The sequence below is a fragment of the Chelonoidis abingdonii genome, chromosome 7 (assembly GCF_003597395.2).
Source record: "Chelonoidis abingdonii isolate Lonesome George chromosome 7, CheloAbing_2.0, whole genome shotgun sequence".
NCBI classification, from domain to species: Eukaryota; Metazoa; Chordata; order Testudines; family Testudinidae; genus Chelonoidis; species Chelonoidis abingdonii.
In genome coordinates this window covers 49438748-49451098 of record NC_133775.1, presented here as the reverse complement: position 1 = coordinate 49451098, position 12351 = coordinate 49438748, and the positions used below count along the sequence as shown (strand labels likewise).

Sequence of the window (12351 nt, the reverse complement as noted above, 5' to 3'; positions counted from 1 at the left end):
AAAGCCCACGATTGTCTGAGCATGGAATCTGAACATATTGCAGAGCCAGCATATGGAAGATTGTGTTGTAGGCTCAGCAGAGAATTTCACCTACCCAGGGCTGCCAGTATGGCCTTAAACCAAAAATGTCAAATGTAGGTGCCTAATTTTAGGCACCTAAGCTCATATTTAGGTACTAAGGGCTGGATTTTTAAAGGTATTTAAGAGATTAGCTCCTACTGATTTCAATGGTAGTTATGTTCCTAAATACCTTTGAGGACATGGGCCCTCAGGTCCTACTTTTCAAAGAAGCTCAGCATCTGTAGCTTCCATTTATTCCAATGGGATTTTGATAGTTTCAACACTTCTGAAAAGTCACCCAAAAATAAAAATTTGTATTTTCAGAGATGCTGAGCAGCTCCAGCTTCTATTGATTTCAATGGGAGTTCTCAGCAACTCTGAGAATGAGGCCACTTTCAGTTAGTAATTAAAATGCATTTTTGTGCCTAGTGTTAGGCTCCCAACATGGAAAATATTGGTCTAGGTTTCTTTAAAAATTATTCTAAGAGCATAAGATAATGTTATCTGTTATTTTGTGCGACACGGTGCTTCTCTGCAGACTTTACTTAAAAATAAAAATTCTATATTATTTTAATGGAAGTATTTAGGGGGAAATGATGTTGTCATCTAGCAAAATATCATGTTCCACAAGCACTAACCATAAACTGCACTGTAGTAATAGCTGTATTTATCCCTATGATCAACAGTCATTTTGCAAATGTGTAATCTCACTTCCCTAAGTGACGGCTGTAAGACAGAACTCTACTTGTGTACAGGCAGCTTTCATTACAGAGGAAGGAGAGAACTCCCCCATTTCCGCTACCTGTTTAGGACACCTATCAACTACCAGTTGAGAAGCAACTCAGTCAGATTCTGTGCATGTGTACCCCCCTGAACTGAAACATATAAGGTACAATAGATGGAACTGCTGCAAGTACGCTAAGAAGCATTTTGAGATCATTAGAATCCTTGTCAGAGGAAGATGGAGAATCCACTGTTTTTATTTCCCCATCTAAATATTTCCTCTTTGAAGGAGAAGACCCATTGTAAAGTTATGAAATCCACAAATAAAGAGGAGACAAACAAAGAAATCAAGACTAGGTAAGTTCCAAGGTTTTACTGATACTCACAAGTGTTCTTTGTAAATAAGGGATCATTATTGCATAGCTGATCAGTGTGAACTTAAGGCACAGTTCTTTTTATTTGTGACAGATATTTGTAAAAAGTAATGAACTGCAAGACTGGAAATGTACACATAAAATATTCATTTACCAACGGATTACCTTTTAAGGGCAAGAATAAGAAGCAAATCAAATAATATATCAAGCAAAACAAATAAGGAAGAGGAGTTATTAAGGTGAAGCTTAGAGACCTGATTTTTGAAAATCTGACTAACTTTGATCCATGAAAGTTTCTTTTTAGAGCTACAAGTGATGGGAGGAAAATCATTTTTTCACCCTTTATTAAGAGTGAACAACAGAAGATGTTGACCCACTCTTACAGGTTCATCAGCATGAAACTTATCTTCAAAATAAATGGGAAAAATAAGCCTGAAAATGAAGATTTTCATTACCCTTTGCAAATGCTTCAATATGTAAATGTATGGAAAAATGTAAGGAGGAAATTAATTAATCTGCATGACTAATAAAGTGAAATAGCACCAACATTAGTGTAACTGCGTGTATGAGGAAATGATCAGCTATGCTGAGAGAAAAATTAGTCAAAGGGGAACATTTTAAAAAAACCTTTCACAAAGGTTGCTTTAAAGCTGCTTAAACTCTCTTGCAGGTCAAAGGAAAAAAGAAATAGGCTGAGCCTTCTCCTGCAAAAGGCTGAATTCCATGAAAATGTCAATCTTGAGAAATTTGAGAACTTGACAAAAGCTTCAAGGTGAGAATTGTAAAATATAAAGAGACTGAGAATTCCTATTAGAAAATGGCCATCTCTGATTCGGTGCATTTCATCCGTGTATCTGTGTACATTCAAGCTTTGCATCGAATAATGCTTTAAAGATCTATGTTATTTTAAATTTAGCATAATGCGATGCAAGTTATCTAACCTGGCATACATACAGTATATTTAAAGCTTGCTTAGGAAGAGTGTTTTTGCATCCAGTAGGCCAGATTGTGATACTGGTATTCACAGAGAACAGTACTTTAGTCCCCAGTAGTCCCATAGACATCAAAAGGACTATTTTGTGTATAAAGTATTATTTGGAATAAATATGATCATAATCTAATCCCCAGGTTTAACTCTATGACAAGTCAGGTTTTCCTCAATTGGGGGAAGGGAGAAAAGGGCAGAGATGAAAGAAAATGTCACCAATAATTTTCATGTAATCTAGTTCCAGTGGAATTTGTCCTTGTGTACCTAGTGCTTATGGACCAGTTTATTTTTAGTGTTTATTCTTTTGTATGTAGTACCAGATAGTCAAACTACTATAATATCCAAGCACCTAACAAATCCAAAGAATAAAATCCAGCATACAATCAAATATTCTCCTTTCCACACAAGAATTGGTGTGGTGGTTTGTTTGGTAGCTGGACTTGGGTGGATTTGGGATTCTGTTCCCCATCCCCCCTTTGTTGTTGTTAGGAGAAAGCTAAGATGAAAAAGTGAGTTTTGCTCTTTATTCAGAGATCCAGGGCCATTCTAATTAACTGCAGAAGTGACCCAGATGCCTAGAAAAATTCTCCTAGCACTCTTTTAAACTTCCCCCCTTGTGCACCTAAAATCATGCCACGTCTGCATACAACAGGATGAGAAATAGCTTCAAAGTCATCTGTAGCTAGAAGGTTGCATTTTAGCAGCCATGATTATGTGGGTAGTGGATCACATTTGGGTATCTAATGTAAAGGGAACTGAGGCATCAAATCCTCTTAATGATTTATGGACAGAAAACCTCAAGAGAGGGTGATGTCAAAATAGTGGCTGATAGTCCTCTGAAGTGTTTCTCTCTTCCTATAAATAACACTATGTCCTTGCTAGTATGGCTCAGCCAACTGCCTCTCATTCATGTGTTGATCTCAGGTAGGGATGACAGAGATGGTATTGTTTCTATTCTATGTGAAGTACAGCTGGTCAAAATATTCTAAAACTTCAGAATTTAGATGGGATGTGTGTGTGTGAGAGAGAGAGAGAGAGAGAGAAAGAGAGAGAAAAGTCACCCTTTTGACTAGTTGTAGTATAAAGCAAAGTGATATCCTTATATTGTTGGCATTTAGTTCACGTCTCATCAATTTTAAATAGTATGGGGAGAGAACTGGGTCTTAGGGAACTCCACAGCTTAATGGTCTGATGGCTATGAAGATGCCCATCGCTACTAGCCAACTCAACATTTAACCAACCTGCTGCCCTAGAACATGGCAGAGCATAAGAGTTCTTGGTGTCCATTCTCCTCAGGCCTCTCCTGTGAAAGCACTCATTGCTGCTCCAAAGGTTTGGACCCGTGAACCTTCTGGTTTGACCTAGGTTCACTCAGTGAGTCCTCAGATCTGAATGACTTTTTCCATATCTAAACCAGCAAAAATGCAACCCACCATCTTTTGGTATTACTTGTGTTCTGGACTACATACTTGGTCTAAAGAAGTCTAGTTTATCTTTCACTATTACTAAACCCCTTCAGCAGCTATAGCAACTTATATTCCCCCTGCCACAAACTGACATATAGGTCAATTATCTGCAGGTTTTGTATTTCCTACAACTGAAACATTCCTTAAGGGCTCACTTACCTATTTCCTCCATTATATAATCCCCTCGCTTCATTGGCCTTGCATTCAGTTCTTACAAGACTCATTTCTTCAGTACTTGCACCTCTTAAGAACTGTTCTGCACTTTCTATCTAGAAATTACATAATTAGTTGCAACAACTTGCTCTAGGAAGGTGAGTGATATTTAACAAATCTTCCTTTCAGTTTTCTGAAGAACAAAGTGGTCATTACCCTAAATTCCTTCCCAATGTGACTGGAATTTCACCTCATCCAGTCTTTCTGAATCCACACAATTTGCCAGGGAAGCCAGACCACATAAACTACTATTAAAGAGATTTAAGTTAGAAAAGGATCAAGCAATTTTGAAAGCCATCTCAGTTTTTCACAGCACTTGGGACCAGGTCAAAAGAAGTTCAAACTTTATTCTCTGTTGGGAAGAAATTGGATCCAGTTCAGTGTTGTAGTGGTAAAAAAAGAAGGAGGGTAGACTAACCTAAATTAAACTCCATAGTCCCCAAATGAGAAGTGGGTAAACTCAGTTTATCTAAGTTTACTCTTGATTACACTATTGGTCCCAAGGCACTGGACTGGGAGTCAGGAGACCTGATCTGGTTCTATTTCCAGCTCTACCACTAATCCACTGTATGAATTCAGGCAAGTTACTCCATCTTTTCATGCCTCAGTTTTTCCATCTGGGAATAATGAGACTTATTTTCATTTGCACATGCTTTTAGCTCTGCAGAGGAAAACTGCTATGTGGTATGTAAGTATATTATTCAGAAATTGATTAAATATATTGATGTCCAGATTCAGACTTAGGACCAGGTCAGAGTCCTGGTACAATATTGCCTCAGACCCCACTCCATTTCTTTTTTCAGAAATAAAAACACAGTCTAGCTGTTTGTTCAGGGTTAATCTATAAAGTGTTACAAAAGTAATTTTATGAACTTTTTTTATCAAGAGATGTGAAATAGTTTTTCTCTATTGTCCTAAACAGTGGAAAGTTTGAGATCAATGAAGAATACATGCAGCTTGACATATTCGATAAAGAATACATGGAGTTTTATAAAAAGGACCCAGTGTCTCAAAATAACATGACGTTTGAAAAATGTTTGTGGTAAACAAACCAGGCTACGTGTGTTATTACCTTATGAGACTATTGCCTTTACCATGCTGTGGTGCCTTTGTTTTCAAACCGTTGAATTTCCTGTAATCTGTTAAAAATAGACCGTGGTAATATAGCCTCAGACAGATTGCAATCAAAACCACATCTCTGCAAGAATACGTCAGTTTAGCTACTAAGCTGTTCTGTTTTCAAAGTTAAAAAGGTAGTTGACCTGGTTCACTTATGATCTTTACCCTTGCATGATGTAACTTTTCCTTAAAGATTTGAAGCACAATGCAAACAAACACTCAAGACACAATGCTCAGCTTTAAACATTTTCTCTTACAAGTGTTATTCCAATAGGCAAAACATCAACCAAATGCTTTTGAAGTCTCTAGTGGAAAGAGCTTCTCTTGTAAAGTAATCTAATCAGATACCTTGTGCAATAAGACAAGGTGAGAGAAATAGCAGTAATATATATTACCATAGCTTCATAAATACACAAAACACATACTTCATCAGAAACACTTTTTGTGTCTTGTACAGTGTGACCCCTGAAGAAGCAGTGAGATGGGGTGAATCCTTTAACAAACTGCTTTCCCAGAAAGGTTAGTAGTGTTTTCCTCACCCTATTTCTTGATGGAAAATAACATAATGTAGGTATGCAATTAAATACACTTGGCAGTTGTCTACCTTCATTATGATAGGTCATTAATAGCAGTATGAGTTTTCACTCTGCTTGTGTGCTTAGGCAACACCATGCTGTCAACTACAGAAAATAAAGATTGAATTGTAACTTTAAGATTGATATTTCATTCAACAAGAGCAATGTAACCATAAGAGATACAATGAAGGGTTCCTTCAATAAACAGAAAAAAGATGATAAGATGTCATTAAAATATTGTTTGGTAAGGAATAATGAGCTCCTCATTAATGAATATTTAATAATAATGAATACTTATGGACTACTGAGATAAAATTATTTCCATTGTGATACTGGAACGGATTATTTAGAAAAATATGCACTGAAATTAAGGTCTGTCTTTTCGACTATGGACTATATTTTTAGAGTTAACCCAGAAGAATCACTGTGCTACAATGAGCTGACAATTGATTGAAAGTGGGTTGAAGTCTGCTAGTAACAATATCACCTGCTATTTTGCCTCTGCCCAAAGTAAAACATAAATGTATCCCAGTCCTGATGGGGGCACACTTCATAAAGATTACATAGTGTTTCTTTCTTTTTGCACGCAGCATTAGACCTAGTTTTGTGCTAAAATGTCTTGTTATGATTATTTGTATACTGGGGATTACTAGCCGTGTATGGGACATGGAGACTATTAAACTCAATTTACAATGCAAATACATTCATGTGGCAAAATGATTCTGAATTTTTATCAGAATTAAAACCTGAGAACATGCAAAGTATCTAAGCTTGGGTGAAAACTCAGAGTGATCAGTATTTCAGCAGTGTATCACTTTGGGTGTCATCCTGCTGTCTGTACTCAGTCCAACAGCCCATTGACATCAATGGAGATTCTGTCTAAGGACTACCTCTGGGTGAAATATTTATTAAGGAAAGATTTTTTCCTAGTGAAATAACTTTTCAGGTTAACATCAGCAAAAGGGGAGTCACTGGTTCTAGAGAGCAGCCACTCCTTTCTTTAAGGTCACAGGTAAACCACTCAAGTACTCTGTTAATCTCAGGGCAGCAGAAAAAGATAGTGGATTTCAGAATGCCAGGAAGTCTGGAAATGTCAGGCAATTATTGGTGGTGACACCTGCAGTGCATACCATCAAGTAGGTATATCATCTAGGACCATTGTAGCTGGAGTTTGGTTTCAAGCCATTTTAAAGTAAGTGGTCAAAAGTCAAATAGATGCTTGGAGAATTTTGCCACACACATGAATTTTGCTGGATAAGACACCATGAGGCATATTTAAACTATAATGGAGGTGTAGAAGGCAAAGATTTGTCCACAAATTTGGCAAGCCTCACTGGACATGACCAAGGTGTTAATACCAATGTTTACATCAAATGACATCTTTCATTGCAACATTGCTCAAATGTTCATGGAGGGCAAGAACAAAGGCCCAGGGATGGATATAGACAAAAGTGCTCAGCCACCCATGACACACATAATTGTCTAATGTCTGAAACTCAAGTTACAGATAAAAGGGTTGTTTCTTTTCCTCCCTTTAAAGATAAATACTGTACATAGCAAAAATGAGTCTTTCAGTATAGCGGTGACCATTATAATCTTCACAATTTTCACATAGCAAGTAATTGACAGTAATAACATTCTACTTCTTTCTGCACATTAAGTATATTTAATAAGGGGGAATACCATGAACAACTTGGCAATAATCATTATATGCAAAGAAAATTGTAAAGGTTTTATTTACATTACCTTTTAAACTATCTTCTGAATTGGGCTCATTTCTGGGAAACAACCTATTTGTGAATACAATCAAGATTTAAATAGCATTTCAGGCATCCTAAGTCTGATTTGGAAGCAAAACTCAGGCCAAAATGGTCAATAATGGTCTCATTCTGGGGTTCCTCTGTTTTTGAGTGCTCAACTTGTGACCACATATGGTCTATTTTTTAAAGATTCTGAGCATCCATAGTTGCTACTGAGATCAAGTGGAGCTGTGTGGGTCAGTATCTTTGAAAATTAGGCCCTGTGTGTCCCAAAAGGTACATCCAAAATCGGAGGCCATATTTAAAATTTATGCCTAAAGCCTGATATCATTTCCTCTGGACTGACTATAAAACAATTAAATTGCACTTATTTTGTGATGTAAAAGAAAAGTCCATAATGTGAAGTTACAGAACAGTGCAAAATGAGACCAAACATGTTGTTATATAATTTAACTAGAGGAGCTATGTTCTAGTGTCTAAGAAGGATGGTCTTTTAATGCTTCCATGAATAAAAGCCATGCAATGCTCCCTTTTATAGCTGGACTGGATGCCTTTACAAGTTTTCTGAAAACTGAGTTCAGCGAGGAGAACATTGAGTTTTGGACAGCCTGTGAGGATTATAAGAAGAACAGAGCATCTCATCAACTTCTTCCTAAAGCCAAGACAATTTATGAGACATTCATAAGGAAAGATGCTCCAAAAGAGGTACAGTAAAAACTGAAGACATACAGTGCCTGATACAAGCTGCCTCTGATAGAATCTGCCTTTCATAAATGCATACACAGAAACATCATCCATTCAGCCATGAAGGTCAACATTTGATGAAGTTGCAGCAATTTATCATGTGTACCTTGCCACTGGAATGCCGCATCTTAAATATCAAATCACTGGACCCAACACACACAGAACTTTCTCTTTCTCTCTCCCCTCACCCTGCCCCCATGTTATTCTTTTAACTCTACAGAAAAGACTGTAGGTGTAAATATGTCATGCTAGTCAAAGGAATTTTCAAACTTCTCATTGCTATACATAAACATCTGATTTAACATCATGTTGAGTAAATTTAAGATCTGTTGTCATCATAATGCACACACCCAATGGTAAGTCATTTGTCAAACAGTGTTTTGTGTACATTTAACTCTGCTTCCAGAACAATAGAATTATTCTCTGTCTGCTAGAGCAGCATTACAGATCAAATTATTATATTGCTGAGATTTCAGAGGATTTCTTAAATATGCCAAATGAATAAAAGAAATCAATAAAATAAACATATCCAGCAAGGTAATAATTATAACATTTTAAGCAGAGAAAAGACTTGATTGGCAAAAAGACCGGGATTTTTTTTCATTTTATTTTTTCTGAAGGAATCTCTGAGTGATGAGTGTATACTATGGTATGTTATAGACAAACATATACAAGATACATTGGGACTGATTCTCATTTACACTGCTTTGGAAGTGTAAAAGCCTTTTAAAGTGGATGCAGATTATATTAAACTGTCGGAGGGTTGTAAAGTGTCCTTTGTGTAAATGAATATAATAATTATTTTTCCCTGCACTAGCAGGAGGGTGGAACTGACTGGCAGATGAGAAACTCCCACTAAAGTCAATGAGGGTTTGGCCAAGTAATGACTAGAAGATCAGGCCCCTAATAGGCTTTTTGCATCTCTATTACCTATAATTCTATATAACAGATTAAGAATAGGTGGATTGCCTGAACTCCTATTTTCTGTGTTTTTTTCTTATTGTTGGTAGAGGAAATGTTAAATGTTGGCAAATCTAAAAAATCATCTGCTGATGTAATGCTGAAAAAAAGTATCACTGCTCAGTCCAAGGAAGTGATTTAAAGAATGGTACGAATTAGGCTCATAATTCCCTCTGTGTGACCTTGGGGCTTACCACTACTCCTGCCAAGGCATAGAGCCTATTTGTTTGGTCTACTCTCAAAGAATAATAGCCCCATCCTATGAGATGCTGAGTGGTTTCAATAACCTTTTACATTTTATCATGCAGCACCTTGCAGGATCAGGCCCTGTGTGAATATGAGGAGTTTTGAATTTTCTGAAGAGGAATACTATTTTGCCAGTGTGCTATTCTACCAACTGTTTGGGTGGACATCAAGCTATAGAAAGAACTATTGATACAGCATCCCTAAAAGCTCCCCTCATTTTATATATTGATCATAGGTTGTCTTGCTACAGTGATGACCTGTAAGGGATGAACAGGGAAGAAGGAACCTAGAGCGTAGATGGTGGAAATCACACATTGCCCAATAGTGTCATACTGACCAGTTAACTGATATGCTGTTACTGTGATACCACAAAGACAGGATTGTTGTTCTCCGCTACATCATCCCTTACGTGTTGGACCCTGTGTATTCTCTTGTCATGCTTCAACCCAGCTGTTGAGATCATCTGGAATGCTCAAGCTGACAGTCTGTAAATTTGTTCATTGGTGTGTTGAGAACTCTCTCATTAAAGAGCCCTCAGCTTTGGAATTTGTTTGCATCAACAAAAACTAAGTTTACTGTTCAGTGGGGCATGTTAAAAGGGCCTTTTCTGAGAAGATAGGTAGGAAGACTCTGAACATTTGGGGACTCAGTCATTTATCATTCATTGATTTTCAGGTTTCACATATAAACTATGTGTTGTTATATTTTTGTAAATGCACCTAGAGAAATTTGAAAAATATAAAATAAATAAGTTATAAAAGACATTCTTCAAGGTGTATGGAATTTACTAATTTCTAAATTATGTGCTGCATATACCACTATTGTGGATCTACACATAATCCTTATAGTAAGTCACCACTGCATGAGAATAGCCAATGATAATATATAATTGTATTTAAACTGTAACCAAAAAGCTCTGGGATTTGACTTTTTCCCTTCCAAAGTAGCCAAAAACCATTAGAAAATAATTTTGCTGCACACTTTAATTATTAGAATATTATAACCTTCCTGTTACTAAGATGCTCTACAGAAATGGAAGATTCAAACAGTTTCTGGTCAATTCAGGTTAGGGGTTTGTGGATGGGTGAGATTCTGTGGCTTGCATTGTGCAGGAGGTCAGACTAGATGATCATAATGGTCCCTTCTGACCTTAAAGTCTGAGTCTATATAAAGCTTTGAGCCAGCAAGACTGAGCGTCCTTGGCTTCAGTTGGAATTCAGATACCTCAGTACTTTGCAGGACTGGGCAACAAATCTCCCTGTGCCAGTGTCAGCAGCAAATGTACGGTGGACACCATTAGAAAGTCAGCCCTAATGAAAAGGTTTTCCCTGTTCTTAGTAGAGATCTGTGGTGATTCTTTGGTAGCAGTTAACAAATGCTGACTCGGTGGATTTCACAATACTTATATCCAATTTAAAGTATTTTTAGTAGAAAGTTGTTTTCCCAAGTTAAGTATTATTGTTATTAATGACCATATATAAAATGAATTAATGTACTGCATGCTTTTTTGGCCTTTTCCAGGTTAACCTTGACTTTCACACGAAAGAAGTCACCGCTCAGAACATTACTCACCCTACACTCGACAGCTTTGATGCAGCACAGGCCAAAATCTACAGGCTGATGGAACAAGACAGTTACCCCCGCTTCCTGAGATCTGACATGTATTTAGACCTAATTAAGGGAAGGCAGCACTCTGGCCATCCTGCTCTTAGAAGGCGATCATGCTCTTTTACCTTCAGTGAATTCCAGGATGTGCAATCAGACTTTACCATTTGGTTATAAAGAAATTTAACCTCCTTGGATTCTAACTAAAATGTAGCAAATTATAACACACAGCATCCTAAACACAAACCTTCAGCAGGTGCAAATGGGCATAGGTCCATTGGCTTCAATGGTGTTACATCTATTTACCCCACTGAAGGACCTGGCTCAGAAAGCTATAGTTAGTGATTAATTTAACTTTTTGTAAAGAGATATTCAGCATATTGGCAAGATGTGTTAGATGTAATGTATTCAGACAAGATATTATGACTTTCAACCTCAGCTAGGAGAACGTATGAATTCTTTCCACAAAATCATATCTCACAGTGAGAACTTTAAACTTTATCTAAAAATATTGTTTTAATTTTTTTTTTTTTACAAAATTCATCCTCCCTCCTGGGTCCCTCATATTTAGAAAACACAATGTTGTCACCATCCAAGTCTTTACACTTATCATTTGCACATAATTAATGTTACTGAAATAGTTCCTACACTAAGCACAGGGTTTTATACCACAAGCACACAGAAACATTAATTAAGCAAAAGGTAAAAATGTCATAATTTTTAACATCAGCCACTATATAACTTTAACTACTGCATATTTTAAGAGGTACATAGGAAAATGCCTATTTAATTAATTTTATAGTACTACATTTTATGGTATTTTCTTATTACATTTCTCTGTTCTCTCTATTTAAATTAAGCTGTATAGTTTAGCCTTTGCACTCAAATATTTGTATTATATTATTTGCAGCTAAATAAGCAGTAATAAAGGGACGAGACTAAGCAATTTAGTACGTCTTTGTGTCGTTAAATACCATTTGAATGAACTTTTAATTTGCCATTCATCTGTAAATTTCGTATCATCCCATCTTGACTGCTAAACTTTGAGGCACAAATTCTGGCCATCTTTGGGATAACACCCAAGTGGGGATATGATATAACTGTAAAGTCAGTGGCATACAGGCCTCCATTCAACAAAGCACTTACACTCATATTAAGCACTTTAATGGGTCTTACACACATATTTCTTAAGGATGTGCTTAAGTGTTTTGTTGAATCGGGGACAGAAGCAGGAATCATTTATACAGAATGTGGGTGGGTGTTATTGATCATGGACTTATAGCTCTTTTGTTCCAAACACTGGCTCTCTGACCATTCTGTTCCACTTGGTGTTTGCCCCTTTACTGGAGAAGTTCTCTGGGTGACAGCACTTCTCAGAATTAGACCCAGAACATCTTTTACTGGGTCCCCCTTGCTGTATCGAGCTGCTGGTTCTGCCACTGTAACTAATTCCTGTTATGTGCAAAATCTTTCCACTCATTCAAAATCTTTATTTAACCAAGTAAGCTCCCTTTGGGG

General features: G+C 36.9%; 1 protein-coding gene across 2 annotated transcripts; it reads left to right on the top strand.

Moving 5' to 3' along the window:
• Positions 1 to 692: 692 nt before the first annotated feature.
• RGS18 (regulator of G protein signaling 18) lies at positions 693 to 11826 on the top strand. Of its 2 annotated transcripts, XM_032784698.2 has the most exons (5): positions 693 to 1140; positions 1828 to 1929; positions 5401 to 5462; positions 7817 to 7983; positions 10750 to 11826. In XM_032784698.2, exons 1-5 carry the CDS (start codon positions 1022 to 1024, stop codon positions 11008 to 11010), a joined length of 711 nt encoding a protein of 236 aa, XP_032640589.1. In that variant the 5' UTR covers positions 693 to 1021; the 3' UTR covers positions 11011 to 11826. The 2 variants fall into 2 exon arrangements, with proteins under 2 accessions (XP_032640589.1, XP_074923960.1); XM_075067859.1 differs by lacking the exon at positions 1828 to 1929 and having other exon boundaries at positions 757 to 1140.
• The last annotated feature ends 525 nt before the right edge of the window (positions 11827 to 12351 follow it).

What these genes read in the sequence shown, in the direction of transcription:
- RGS18 (XM_032784698.2), top strand. Translation starts at nt 1,022, where the DNA reads ATGGAGAATCCACTGTTTTTATTTCCCCATCTAAATATTTCCTCTTTG. An exon ending in AACAAAGAAATCAAGACTAG is followed by an intron (nt 1,141 to 1,827) that starts GTAAGTTCCAAG and finishes ACTCTCTTGCAG; the next exon opens with GTCAAAGGAAAAAAGAAATA. An exon ending in AACTTGACAAAAGCTTCAAG is followed by an intron (nt 1,930 to 5,400) that starts GTGAGAATTGTA and finishes TGTCTTGTACAG; the next exon opens with TGTGACCCCTGAAGAAGCAG.